The sequence below is a fragment of the Megalobrama amblycephala genome, linkage group LG3, assembly GCF_018812025.1.
Source record: "Megalobrama amblycephala isolate DHTTF-2021 linkage group LG3, ASM1881202v1, whole genome shotgun sequence".
Classification (NCBI taxonomy): domain Eukaryota; kingdom Metazoa; phylum Chordata; class Actinopteri; order Cypriniformes; family Xenocyprididae; genus Megalobrama; species Megalobrama amblycephala.
Window position 1 is genome coordinate 20,168,784 of NC_063046.1, and position 14,543 is coordinate 20,183,326.

Consider the following 14,543-nt stretch of genomic DNA (forward strand, 5'->3'; position numbering starts at 1 on the left):
AATTGTAGGAAAAGCCACAAAGCCTCATGAAAAACAAAAACTTTTATTCAAATTGCAAATGAAACTGGACTATCTTTTATTTATATCATGTCTCCGCTTTTTGTTATAATGAGAGGATTTGTGCACATGTAGAACTTCGTAAACTTGCGCTAAATAAACTCATTCAGCTTTTTAAGAGATACTGAACGGTACCTTAAACACCTCTGATTAGCCTGATTGATATTTAGAAATGCCTGTGATTGGCAACAATACTCAACACTGCAAAATCCAATTGTAAACACACATTTGCAGTGCCGTTGAACTCACGTGACACAAATATAACAACAAGATCACTTTAATTTACTTGCTTTTCTCTTTTATTAGCAATAACAGATTACGCATTACACATAGTAATATAACTCTGTTTATTCCTACAATAAAAATATATTACTTAGCATTGACCTAACCAGGCAGCCATGGTATGGCAGCTGCCATATCCAATTGATGCCCCGTGCAGGACGTGAGACAAAGCTCACAGTTTTGGGAATGTGTGCATGTCAGTGTGATTTAACTTAGGTGCTAATGTTTGTAATCTGGGGGGAGTTTCTGCATGGCTGAGAAATCGAAAGTTCACATCAGGTGAAGTAGGGCTGCAACCATTAAATGTTTTGAGTTATGTGTGGTGACGCATGAGGGGAAGCAAAGTGACAGCAGTCTGTGTGGCCCCTCAAGGTAAAAGTAACGTGAAAAAGTCTCCAGGTATTAGTCATTGTTTCCTGTGTTTGCTGCTCACCTCCTCTGTCCTTATCCGCCCCCTCCTCCTCTAGTCTGTGTCTGTTGACCTCTGCAGGATGTTGCCAGCTCTTGCTGAGCCTTGCATCAGCCTCCTCTCTTGAAACTTTCAGTCTATAGTAGTATCCCACAAAGCTCTGCTGTTTAACACTTATCTCCTATGTTACTAACCGTGTCGATAAAACAAAAATAATAATAATACCTAAAAATGTTCAACATTCTGTCCTAATATTTCCATTTTTCTGGTAATATTATACAACACTGTAAATTAGAAATTCAGAGCAAACAATGTCAACTCTGTAATTCAATGAATATTTGTGTTTAAGGTTTCATTATAACAAACAGCTTTGCAGGTTTGATTTGTTTAAAAACTGTAAACATAGAGGAAGATATTTGGAATCACTTTTGTTCTTACAATGAAAGCCAGTGGGGTCCAAAACAACATTGTTCTTTAATATTACTGACCAAAAAAACTGAGATGTTCTTCAAAAGATCTTCTTTTGTATTCCACATTAGATGCAAAGTCATACATGTTTGGAATGGCATAAGGGTGAGTAAATGATGCTGAATAATTTTTGGGTGAACTATCCCTGCAAGAGGTTAATGTAAAACATGCTGGATATTATACAATAATTCAATTCATTATGTTCACTCACTGTTCAGGGTGTAAGTGCTTGACTCTTACTGAATCATCACTTTGTCCCAGCATTGAATTGTTCCAGTATCCGGCCTGGAAGAATTTGCTTGTGATAAGCTTCTGTAGGCTTGTCAGTAAGAACTGGGCGACGTGGGTTCAGTCCCTCTGAATAATGCATGAGTTATTCAAGCATGTCTAGTAGGCTCAGTAGTGCTGAGTAAGGGGCCTGCACACTACCCAGGGGACATTACACCTGCATGAATGAGCTGAGTGATGATGAGTTACAGGTTCTCCCTAACATTGTCATGACCTGTTTGCCAATGTCTTCTCCATCTCGGTGTTGAGAGACTGATGAATGAATGCTGGGTTGAAAACACTTTGGACAAAGCTATTGTAAAATCAGCATAAGTACATTGTCCATAGTCCAAGTGTCTTTCAGTCTGGCTTATTTAAAAATGTTTGTGGAAACTACAGATCAAAAGTTTCATTAAGTTTTTTTTTTTAAAGAAATTAATACTTTTATTAAGCAAGGATGCACTAAATTTATTAAGTGACAGTAAATATTTCTATTTCAAATATTTGCTGTTCTTTTGAACTTTCTATCCATCAAAAAAAATCTTTAAAAAAATGTATCATGGTTTCCTCATGTATCTTGAGCAGCAAATCAGCATATTAGAATGATTTCTGAAGGATCATGTGACACTGAAGACTGGAGTAATGATGCTGAAAATCAGCTTTTCGGTCACACAAAATAAATTACATTTGAAAATGTATTTAAAAAGTTACGTTATTTTAAAAAATAGTAATTTCACAGTATTAGTGTTGGTTTTTTTTTGTATTTTTGATCAAATAAATCCAGCTTTGTTGAACATGAGACTTTCAAAAACATCAAAACAATCTTACAGACCCCAAACCTTTGAACGGTAGTGTATGTGTGTGTTTTTGTTTTCCACGTGATTATGTTTGTCCACCCTTAAAAGTCATGCCAAGTCCTCTCTTAAATAGGGTTGTCCACTTGGCTCCGAGACGTCTGCATTCTCGTGCCATTTTTACTTACTTTTCTTACCCCTCTCCAATGTTAACACTAACGGCGCTCAGTGGTTGATAACTTTAGCTATTTGCTAGCCATCAACCCTTAGCAACGAAGAGACGAATAGAAAAGACAGAGAGAGACAACTATTCTTAGAATTCGACGGAAAGGGGAGGGCGAGAGAATCAGCAGAGTGAGATGATGCCATCACTGATGAAGAGATGTTTAGGTGACAGGTGCATTTCCTGACACTCTTTCCCCAAGTTTCATAAGCTGTGTGTTGTTAGTATTGTTTATTTTCACATGGCCTTTACTCCGAGGAGGTAATTTGGACACATAATTGATATAGTGGTGTGGTGTTGTGGAACTTTTGAAGATCCCCATTTCCATGACTCCCACAGGCAGACACCATGAAAACAAAGGCTTGTTTATGCTGGCTTAAACGACTGCTCTGATCACTGAGGGATTAGGTATTCTTCGGGATTATTTTTACCTTGGATGGCTTCCTGTTTGGGGTTATGCCGTACAATCCTATTGAAGTCTGTTTATTTTAATTCGCTGCTCACAGCTCTGCAGGTCTCGGCCCAGCTTGCTGAGTTAGAGGCCTCCGAATTTTAATCTTGCATGTAGCTCACAACGGCTGCAAGGTGCAGAAAACAATTCAAAAATCACTATAAAATCTCTATCTAATCTAGTGCTTTAGAAAAGGGGAATGTTTGTGGGTTCAAGCGTATGTTTGCGAGTGAGAAAAAGCCCGTAAGTGAAGATGTGGAGTAGCGCCTAGGGAGAGACTCGTGTCTGCTGCTCTCTACTCGGCCAGAATTTAAATCAGCTCTGCCCCACCCTAACATCTTACACATTCTCTTTGAAGAGATGTTCAGTGCTCATGTGCTACACTAACACTTAACAACAGCTGTAAGAGAGATAAAGAGACCTGAAGATCTAAATAAGATCTTTATTTAATGCACACGTCTGTCTGTATGATTGTCTTGTAGAAATGGAGTAAATTTGCATTTATTTACTACTTTATTGTTGGGTAGTCAGTGGATCATTTTGAATGGATGCGACACCATCCCTAATGCCTTTCAAACATCTGTGGTTCCCCTTTCGTTCAGCACTGCTACTCTGTGTTAGACGGTAAATAATTACATGATCCCATGCTGTCCAGTTATTATGACCATGTTCACACATTGACCCCCTTTATACACTACTGTTCAAAAGTTTTGTCAGTAAGTTTGTAATAATATTTTACAATATTACTGTTTTTACTTCATTCTTGATTAAATAAATGCAGCCTTGGTGATGAGACTTCTTTCAAAAACATTCAAATATTGTACCAACCCCAAACTTTTGAGTAGTTTTGAGAAGTGTATATTCTTTTTTTTTTGTCAAATTTATCAAACTTGTTATCCTGTTAACCTTTTTACTTTTTTTTTTTTTTCCCATAAATTTTGTTTAATTTGATTTTGCTTTATTTTTTGTATCAAACTTTCTGTGTGGTTCTAAATATACTTTTTCCCTATAGTCAAAAGCTTGTTTTCATTGTGACCGGGAAGTAAAATGCTGTCATGTCACTATACTTTTATTTTACGATTATCTAATTTTCTTAGGCTTCTGTACTTGAAATTAATTGCAAGAGGTGCTTGACATTTCACATTCTTGAAATATGGCATTATAACGGCTTAATATTGAGCACACATCTTCTGTGTTTCTGTTGCTTTGCAGCAAGATGTGGAGAAGCTTACAGACATTGAAAAACTCTACCTCTATCTCAAGTTGCCTTCTGGACCCAGCAGTGGCATTGAGAAAAAGTGAGTGATCTTTACTGTGTTCTACTAAACTACATCTAGACAAAATCAAACTCTTCACTAATGCTTTTATCATCTTTTTCCATATTATATTTTGCTAATGGTAGGAGAAAAACATCTGCACAATAGTATCGGTGGCTAGCAGCTATTCTGTAATTCAGATTGTATTGTTTAATTCTTTTCTCTCAGTGAGCAAAGCTCCATGTCATCAAGTCGTACCCAGCAGATGCACGCATTTAGCTGGATTCGGAACCATCTTGAGGAGCATCCTGAAACATCACTGCCTAAACAAGAAGTCTACGATGAGTACAAGTAAGCCTGTGCCATCTTTCTTTCTTCATATACTAAAAACTCAACCAACTTGGAGAGATTTAAATGTTTATATATGTATAATGCACTTCAGCAAGTCATTTGGCACAGAGCTTGAGATGCTTTTGTTTTATTTTCTGTGAGTGGTCTCTGTGCAAATTGTAATTGATTTCTTTTAAATGCGTGTGCTTCTCAGGAGTTACTGTGATAGCCTGGGGTATCACGCTCTCAGTGCTGCAGACTTTGGAAAGATCATGAAGAACGTCTTTCCTAACATGAAAGCACGTCGACTTGGCATGCGAGGCAAATCCAAATATCCTTCATTTTCCATTCAATTTTTTTGTAACAATCCCATCCTCCCTTTTCCCAGTCCCCCAAAGCAGACACATATATACACGCTCCTGTCCCTGAACTCTGTGTACTAAAACATCTGTTGCTGTAATTCATGTAGCCACTAAATATAGATCAGAAATCGAATCAAAATAAACTTCTTTGAGTCCTTGAACAGCGTTTTGCTCTATAGAAAACCTGTTTACTATTGGCTGCCAAATGCTGATCTTCCAAAGACATTCAGCAAAGTGGCCATTCATTTCTGTTACAGCCTTGTCTTACAGTAGAGATCATTTCTCTTTTGTGCTCTGTTAGGAAGTATATGCTATAGTATTACTATCTTAAAGCCTAACTTTTTACCTAAGTATAACTTAATTTTGAAATGAAAAAGAAAAAAATCCAATTCATAGGAAAAGTACTTTGTTCTTGATTTTACCTTGAGGTTTTTGATGGGTGATATGGATATAAATTAATCTTGTTTTATTGTTTTGTTAAAAATACCATAATAGTAAGCGACATAACACCACCAACAACAACATATCTTTAGCTGTTATGTCAAATCTTAGAAATTAGAATGTTGTGTAACTGTGGTCATTGTTATTTTGGTGTTAGGTAAGGCAGGGTTGAAAGTGCATTTGTGACCATGAATATTATTTTTAATTTCAGAGTGGTGCGCCACTGAAAATAAACCATGCTTGTTGTTGACGGTTGCTACTGCAACGGAAATCCAATCCTCACCAACTCTAATGCCCAAGAAAGCAACGCTTTCATTCTAGCAAAGGACCTCTTGTAATTTTCTTATGCATGAAAATATAATCTAAGCTTTTTGGTGATTGATTTTTCTAAACAATAATGTAGTTGCCATACCTTTAAGGTTTGTGAAGGTCATGTTTGATGTAATAACATACACAGTGTACATCTAGGAACAAAAACTGGCAAATATATCAGCTTTTATTTTAAGCTGTGACATGTTCTTTAAAGGTTCTTTAAAGGTACATAGTCTGCAATTGTCTTTACTTGTGACCAACACCCCTGCCAACACCATATATATATATATATGACAGAATAAACAAAATTAATGTTTTAATTCCATTGTTAACATTTATCAATTAACAAATAATTTATCTTCAGTATGTTATTTATGTCACAAGTGATATAATACCTTTTTTTATATACTGTATGTGGACTTCCACGTACCTTTTCTTGGTATGATGGACAGATGTATTTCCTTGACTTATGAGAACATATTGCTATAGTGGACTTAGGAAGAAGGCTTTTGTACACATGCCATCTCTTCCCAACCTAGATCTTCACAAATCAGGTGATGGGGTGAGTTACTACTCTTTTTTTTTTTTTTCCCCTCATTTATTTATTTCTTTACTTATCTTTTCTTATTTATCTTCTTGTCTTACCTCTTGTTTCTCTGCAATTACTGATATGATAATATTAGACATCTCTCAAATACCTAAAAATTGCATGCGTCAGCCTATAAAATATGTGCTGTTTTTTCGTTGTCAGTGTGAAGTGTTTGAGCCTACTGGTCAACTGTCCAGTGCAGAAGATGAGGTGCGCATTGCCGCTTGTGGGTTGGTGTGTGAGTGGGCACAGAAAGTGCTGAGTCGGCAGTTTGACAGTGTTGAAGACCTGGCTCGGTTTCTTTTGAATAGCCACTACATTGGAACTAAGTCTGTGGCTGCTCTTACTGTGATGACCGGTTCCCCCTCAGGTACGGTAACAGCCCAGGACTTCACTCCATGTACCTACACTTGGAAATGTCTCCACCTTGTGGCTAACAAACACAATACAAACCTAAAAATAAGTGCATATGTTTCCTAAAAATACATTTAATTTATTTTTTGATGTCATCATAATTCTACAACTGATTCTCTTTTTTCGCACAGGAGCAAAGATGTCCATTCAGTCATCTGCATTTGCTCCCACAGCCGATGAACACTCATTCCAGCCTCAGGTTAAAACCCTGGTCTCATCCTCCATAGATGCCAAACAGCAGCTACAAAGGAAGATACAGAAGAAGCAGCAGGAACAGAAACTGCATTCTCCACTTCCTGGTGAAGCTCAGGCCAGGAGGGCAGATGGGGGCATAACTCCCGGGGCAGGGACAGGCATACCTTGTGGAAGTCCTGCTCTTCTTTCACCACAACCTATTGGGATTGTGGTTGCAGCTGTTTCCAGCCCCATCACGGTAAACTAGGATTATTACACAAAATTACAAAAATACCACAAATGGTCACATTTTAATTCATTTTATAGTAGTTTTATAAATTGTTTTATATTAACACCTGTTTTTAACTAATATTTCTTTTTTTTCCTTTTTGTATTTCCTGCAGGTTCAGAGGAGTAAGCAGTTGATGTCTCCTAGCCCTCTTCCCATGGCAGCTGCAGACAGCAAAGTTCTTCCTGTAAACTTTCAAGTGGTTACCCAGTCAGTACAGCCAGTTAAGCAGTGCCCAAAGACACCAAACATCCCAGCTAGTCCGGTAAGCGATCGATCAGCCCGGCACCGGTATGCCCAAATCCTGCCTAAACCATCTGCCTCAAGTGGCATAACCTTGCGCTCGCCAACCCTGCTTATCACCAACAGCCCCATAAAGACGGTAATGTCTACTCCACATGTTGGTTCGGTCAATGTTGTCAAGATGACAACAATATCTCTGGGCTCTAATGGCAGTGGTACCAGCACACCAGCAGATACCTCTACCAGCAATAAAGTCAGACCTGCATCTGCTGGAGTTGCCAGCCTCAGTGATGATCTACAGCCAGTTACGCGTGTTCGCAGTGGATCTATAGCTGCAATGCCATCTGTTTTGGCAAGATCAGGACGCTCAACCACAACGCCTGTCATCGACACTAAAACAAATATCGAAGCCATAATTGGAAGTGGTCAAGAGCAGGGTGGTACTAGTAGGCTGGCAAACACTCCAGATGCCGTTGGTGGTGTACAGCGGTCAGGAATTCTCAAACCCAGAGCGGCTAGCGTACCCACTCTTGACAAGGGCTCTCTGGGATTGGACATAGGGACCAAATGCAATGGGAGGACACTCCTTAGTGCCAATACTCTGGCTGCTGGCAGCAATAATATGTCAAACACTAATGAAAGCACTTTGTACCAGAACACAAGCAGCACTCAGTCAGTCAGCAGTAATGCGGTTGTGACGTCATCCAAAGATGTAGTGTTGGCATCCAAGAGCCCTCACAAGAGACCTGGCTTATGCACTGATTTGAGCCCAACACCTGTTAAAAAAGCCCACATCTCTGTGCAACCAGCTGGTGGATCCGATGGACAGAAGTCCGAAATAATGATCAAGCAATTTCCAAGATCATGTACTCCAATCAGGCCAGAAAGTGCACCTCTTACAGCCATAGGCAAAGCTACTGCAGCTTCTGTCAGGAATACTGGCTTCCAGACAATTCGCAGGCCACAATGCGTCTCCCAGGGAAGATGGGAAGGTGCTTCATCAGTAAGGGATTATAGAGTTCCCATCACCTCTATATCAAGTCAGGATATGTCAGTAGGGAATACCATGTTTCAGACTGTTAGCAGGCCTCGAAGCATCTCCCAAGGGAGATGGGAAGGATCTTCAACAGGAATTGAAGGTAGAACTGAGGTCACCCGTACTGTCAGTGCTCCAGGTCAAGCTTTGCTACAACAAGTAACAAAAAACTCACAGGATTTGCTTATAGAGCAATCTGACGACTCTGCAGTATGTGAACTGAAGAGTGTGTTTTGGGATAGTGAGCCACAAGATGGCACTCAACAACATCAAGATGTTTATGGTCCACAAATGATGTCTGAGCCAAAGCAAATGTCCACCCCAGTGATGGAGCATCTTCCAGCAATTGCTCAACCCTCTCCTGCCAACCAACAGGCGCAGATGAGTGACTATGGAACCCAGGCCAACGTTGGCTACTACCCCTTTAATGATGACGAAATGACCCAGGATAGCATTGTTGAGGAACTTGTTCAAATGGAAGAGCAGATGAAAATTAACAATAGCATACAAAATTTTAGCAACTGTGTGGATATTTCCATGCAAGGCCAGCATCAAACCATGCAGACTACCATAATGTCTACCCTTCAGACTAACACCCTGTACTACTGCTCTGCTCATAGCAGCAGCACCCCAATCCAAACACCCACTCTTACACCTACTCCCACTTCCGAGATGATGGGAAACGGCCAGGGATTGATGCACGAAAGCCCCTGTTTGCGCCTAGTCCCCACCACTCCGGTCGACAGTGCTCTTGGAAGTAGTCGACAAACTCCTATTGGCACACCACACTCCAACTGCAGCAGTAGTGTCCCACCCAGCCCAGTGGAATGCAGGAACCCTTTTGCATTTACTCCGATTAACTCCAGCATCACTGGATACCATGACGGAAGTACTGTCTCCTCGAGCCCTGTCAAGCCCATGCAAAGACCAATGGCAACACATCCAGATAAAACTAAACTGGAGTGGATGAACAGTGGGTACAGTAACAGTGGTGGGAACTCTAACAATGGCATTAGCATTCTGCCCAACTACCAAGACCTGGTAGATGACCACTTTCGAAAGCCTCACGCCTTTGCCATCCCAGGCCAGACCTGTCAGTTGCAAAGCAGACATCATGACATGCATATCAGCCGCTTGACACCCATTTCACCTGTCCAGCAGCAAGTGGCAAGCATGGCTAGCCTCAACAAGACAGAGGGTTTTGCTGTCCCAGCACCCCTTGACAACAAAGCAAGCACCTCCTCCTCAGGGTCTGGAACATTTCGTTGCCGCAGCGTTAGCCCGGCAGTCAGGCAGCGCAACTTGAGTGGGACTCAAGCTCCCAATGTTCCTCACTCTGTGGTCTCTCCTTTCAACTCACCTGTAACACCTGAAGTGCTAAACATCTTTTCTAACAGTGACCCTGATGCAAGTGTCAGCAGCATGGCACAGAGGAGTCAGTCTGTTCCAGTCACCGTGATGATGCAATCTGAAGTTCAACCCATGCAGTCAGGCCAGCAGATTAATACCAAAAACATCACCAATGTCCTCATCAGCAAAATGGATGGCGATGGAGATGACTCGGTACGTGGCCTCGGAATCAATAACATGCCGTCCAACTACACTGCCCGCATGAATCTCACCCAGATTCTGGAGACCACCACAGTGCCCAGCTTCCCTGGTAGTGCCAGCCACCAAGCTCTGATCTCACCTTGTTCATCAGCCTTTGAGTCCCAGAAGCCTGGTTACCTCATGAAAAATGCCAGGGAGGAGCCGATGAGTTTCTCTGTAGACGAAAGCCAAGCACAATCAGCCTCAGGGGAGCACCAGCCGCTACAACAGCAACAGTGCTTAGGCAGACGGCAGCTCCTTGGGCAGGAACAGCAGAGTCAGGCCATGCTGTTACCTCTACAGCAAAACCTCCAACAACATCAGCACCAGCAACCATTGGATTTAGACAGAACTGTTAAAGATCTTTTAAATGAGGAAAGCTTGAATGCTGGCTCACAGCTTGTGGGTCAAGGATCAGAGCTTAGTGCTGGGGGTTCAGAGTTTACCAGCGATATGCGACTAACCTCTGAGCTCACTGGTGGCATAAATGACTTAAATACATTGGACACCAACCTTCTTTTTGACCCTAGTCAACAGCAAGGACAATATGAAGATTCAACACTGGAAGAACTGAAGAATGACCCACTTTTTCAACAGATTTGCAGCGAGACTGTGAATTCTGCTGGCTTTGACTGGTTGGAGAGCAAAGACCAGGCAACAGTGGAAATGTTGGGTTAATTTGTGCTTTTGTGTTGTTTTTATATTTGTATAGGTTTCTATGTATGTATTTTTGAAATCTCATCAATGTACGTATTCACCTCATTGTTGTGCACCACCTACTACAGTAAGCCCCTGGACGTCACGACACAGGTCCATATTGAAGTGCCAGGCTGAACAGAAATTATTGCATTTTCAAAATTGCTGGGTTTTTGTCTCGATGGTTAGTGCAACACAGTGCAAAACCACGGAGAGCTGTCACATTTTGCCGCCTCTTACCACCAGTTTTGTAAAGAAAACCCACATCAGAGCTTTACATAAGAGAGCATCAGAGAGCTTTTTTTATGCCTCCACTGTTTCATGCATTAATTTACGCAACTTTTATATAATCCTTTGAACGTTTTTGCAGTCAAAGGGCATTGAATGGAAAATTGGAAATTAAGAATTTCTTTTTAAACCCTTTATCTTAAAGAAAGATATTTTGTATTTTGAGGTTACACCAGCTGTATGGCAAACTATACCCATTTAATTAGCTTTTTTCCACTCTGTAAAGAAAATCGGTGCTTACATGTACAGTAAACCATAATAAGTGACAACTTTGAACATATTACTGTAACATCTATATTGTCCTTCAGTAAACAAAGAATAAGGGGAAATCACATCAGCTGACGCTTAATATTGAAATACAGCGATTTGCACCTGCAGCAGCTTTTCAGAAAGTCATTTATTGGCTCACATTACAAATTCTATTTGTGTGCAATAAGTAAGATACTGGTAAGTTATATTTTCAGCTTCTTTCTTATTGCCACTGTCAATTGGGATGTATGCAGCTACTTGCAAAAAAATGTTTTGTTACGTTAGATGGCTGATGAATAATGTTCAAAGTGAAAAAATGAGTGCACTTTTGCTATTTAAAGTTATATATGCTAATATAGGTTCCCCCAGTCTCTAGAGATCATTCAGATTTTATCCCACAGAACAGGCTGGGATTTTTTTATGCACAATCATTGAATAATAATGGCACTGGTTATTGTACTAGCTGGCACCTTTAAATTGCATTTGCAATATGAACATGGCTGAGAAAAGGCCTCATTTTAAATGGAAGGGGGGTAGCTTAGTTACTGGTGATACCAAAATGCCAAAATGGATTATAGTTGTGGGGGGGGGAAAGTTGTCAAAACTATTCCAGATGTTTGTTTTAGTGTCAACTATGCATTTATGAGGCCAAGAAAGAGATGATAAGCCACATTTTGACTTTATATGAATTTTCCCCCAATTGATGCTTGTCATTTAGCAGTTTGCATAAATGATATTCATTGACGTATATGTGTGCTCTCATGCACATGCCTCCTTTTGGCATTTTCAATGACTGTTTTCTACTTGAGCACTTCATTCAGGAACTTCTTTATAACATGCACTATTAAAGAGCCTGTACCCCTTAATCAAAATTTTGTACCAGCTGTAAAAACATCAGGAAACTGAAATTACCCAGATCACATTACTAATAAATGAACTCTGTGCTAATTTCAAAGCTGGAATGAAGACATTTAATTCAAATGGCCATTACTGAACCATGCTGTACTTGATTAGTAGACTGCTTTCAGAATATCAGAGCATACACTTTGTTGCTGAGTGTGGTAGTTATTGAAGTCCATCTTAGCCTTACTTCCATACCAAAGATGAGTTACTGAGAAATGTTGAAGGAATTCTACCTTTTTAGTATCTCCACTTTCAAATTTAATTCTAACCCAAGCTTTTAAGGTGCATGTTTTAAAATGAATTTGTGGAAATGTCACCCAGGTTGAAATGGGGCCAATATTGTGGGGTTGAAAAGGGAATTTGTTTTGTGAATACATAGTGTAATTTGCATAAGACCACTGTAGCACTTGAATTTTATTTACAGAACATGTCATACTTCATACTTTTGGTATTTGTAGCAGGATGATTCTTATGGGATGAAGAAAGTGGACTAGTCAACTTCTGTTTGTCACGCTTTGTAAATAAGCTCCATTTATAAAAGGAAAAAAATGACACTGTATTACCAGTTCGACTAACATTCATATTGACAATATGACCATGATAATAGTGATCAGTGGTCCTTGACAGTTTTTTTTTTTTTTTAATTGTTACAATTAATAGTTTACACAACTAGACATCTCTTGTATAGTTATAGCTTGTGTGAGTTTTCATTTTCAAGCATTGTTTTCTCTTTATTATTAATTGGCTTCCAGTTTTTTTTTTTTTAATAGCATTTCGATTTTTTTTTTTTGCAGAAGAGTGTGCTTTCGTGTGGGAATATAGCATGGATTTTAAAATATGTATTGTGGTTTTATATTACAAGATTGCATATCTTTTTTTCTTTTTTTATATATAAACAGGGATCTAGCAGTTATCACTGGAAATGTAACTACTGAAAATTCACAAAGTTCTAGTGGTTCCTTTTATTGCACTAATTTCTTCAATGAACTTTGACTTTGAGAATTTCAGTGCAATACATAATGCCTCAGTATACTGTTTTGAAGAACTACTGTTTGAGAAAAAAAAATTCAAGTAAAAAAAGAGTCAGTTTGTGTTCTTATGTTCAGGAGCCCTTTGAGGATCTTGGTGCGAAGTACTTACATGTAAATGAGTAAAAGCGATTAAAATGTTTAATTAAATTGAACATTTTAATAATCGAACTTTCAATACATTATCAAAATCATAAATATGCATTTGTTCAGAATCACTGTACATAAATGTCATGGCTCTTATGGTATTTCTGTTCAACAGAAGGAAATTCATCCGTTTCATTGTTTTGAAATAACTCAGACAATGAACGGTGCTCGTTTTTTTTATTTTATTTTTTTTATTTATTTATTTTAAAATGTCTTCATGTACGATTTGTTTTCTATGTGAACATTTGTGTTTTGAACAAGCACTACTATTTCTATTTTAATGAAGAGGCAGGCCAGAATTGTGACTGTATTATTCACTGACCTGGTAAAATTTACCCTTCCCCATGTCTTTCTTTCCTAACTTTGCTATTCCCTCATGTTTTTATTGTTTATGTACAGACTCTGTATGGTAGTTTGATAAATTTATGACATTTCTGCAAGATTTTCTTCATTCTTTTTGTATTAAATTGCTTACTGATGTTGAGATTTTTTAAAAATGGTTTTAAAAACCAATAAACATTTTGTAAAGTATTGCAAATATTTTGTTCTGTATGTAGATGAAATTTCTTGGATCTAACATTGTTTCAGGTAGTCTGACAGGCCTGGTTGGCTTGTGAACAAAGAGTTTCACAAAATCTCTTTTTAAAGATTCGTCAAAATGATTCTGTGTAAAGAATGCCAAAAGTAAGCCGGTTTATGGGTCCAAACAAACAAATAAACAGACATGTATGTCCTGAAAGCCTTATTTGTAAACTAACACAGCCAATCAGATCAAGCTGTATTTTGAGCACGGTGAATCAGATCAGCTAGGTCTTCACCAGCTTAACCAAGGTGGTCTTTCAGCCCTAACCAGGGGTGTGTTTAGCAATCGTTAGCCAACTAGGTTGCAAGTTCTGCTGAATTGTGTTGGTAACAACAGAACAGGCCATAGTTGGCTTTGAGAAACACACCCCAGGTTGAACCATGTAAAACCAACCCATTGAAATTTATGAGAATTATTTAACATATACATACCTATTAAATATATGGGGATATCAAGGGAAGGAAGAGAGTGATTCCCCTTTGGCTGATGATGAGTCATTTGCTTGCATGAAATTTGAACTCAGCATACAAACAGACTCATCACAATAAAAACTTCATCTGACCAGCAGATGGAGCCATAACACTATTTTACTCAACAGTACACTTTATACCTGCTCATAATGAACACGTTTGCCATAAACTAACATGTGAGACTGTCAAGAA

At 39.1% G+C, this 14,543-nt stretch overlaps 1 protein-coding gene across 2 annotated transcripts in view; it reads left to right on the top strand.

The window, feature by feature from the left end:
- Positions 1-13,838, top strand: part of rfx7a (regulatory factor X7a) — a 32,158-nt gene extending 18,320 nt beyond the window's left edge. The window contains exons 3-10 of one of the 2 annotated variants that reach the window (XM_048184578.1): positions 1,288-1,321; positions 4,164-4,249; positions 4,436-4,558; positions 4,752-4,868; positions 6,130-6,214; positions 6,404-6,611; positions 6,787-7,088; positions 7,234-13,838. In XM_048184578.1, coding sequence (XP_048040535.1) covers positions 4,449-4,558; positions 4,752-4,868; positions 6,130-6,214; positions 6,404-6,611; positions 6,787-7,088; positions 7,234-10,665 — 4,254 coding nt within the window. In that variant the 5' untranslated portion in view covers positions 1,288-1,321; positions 4,164-4,249; positions 4,436-4,448 and the 3' untranslated portion in view covers positions 10,666-13,838. The remainder of the gene's footprint in view (positions 1-1,287; positions 1,322-4,163; positions 4,250-4,435; positions 4,559-4,751; positions 4,869-6,129; positions 6,215-6,403; positions 6,612-6,786; positions 7,089-7,233) is intronic. The other variant, XM_048184577.1, reaches the window with a different exon arrangement.
- Positions 13,839-14,543: the final 705 nt, after the last annotated feature.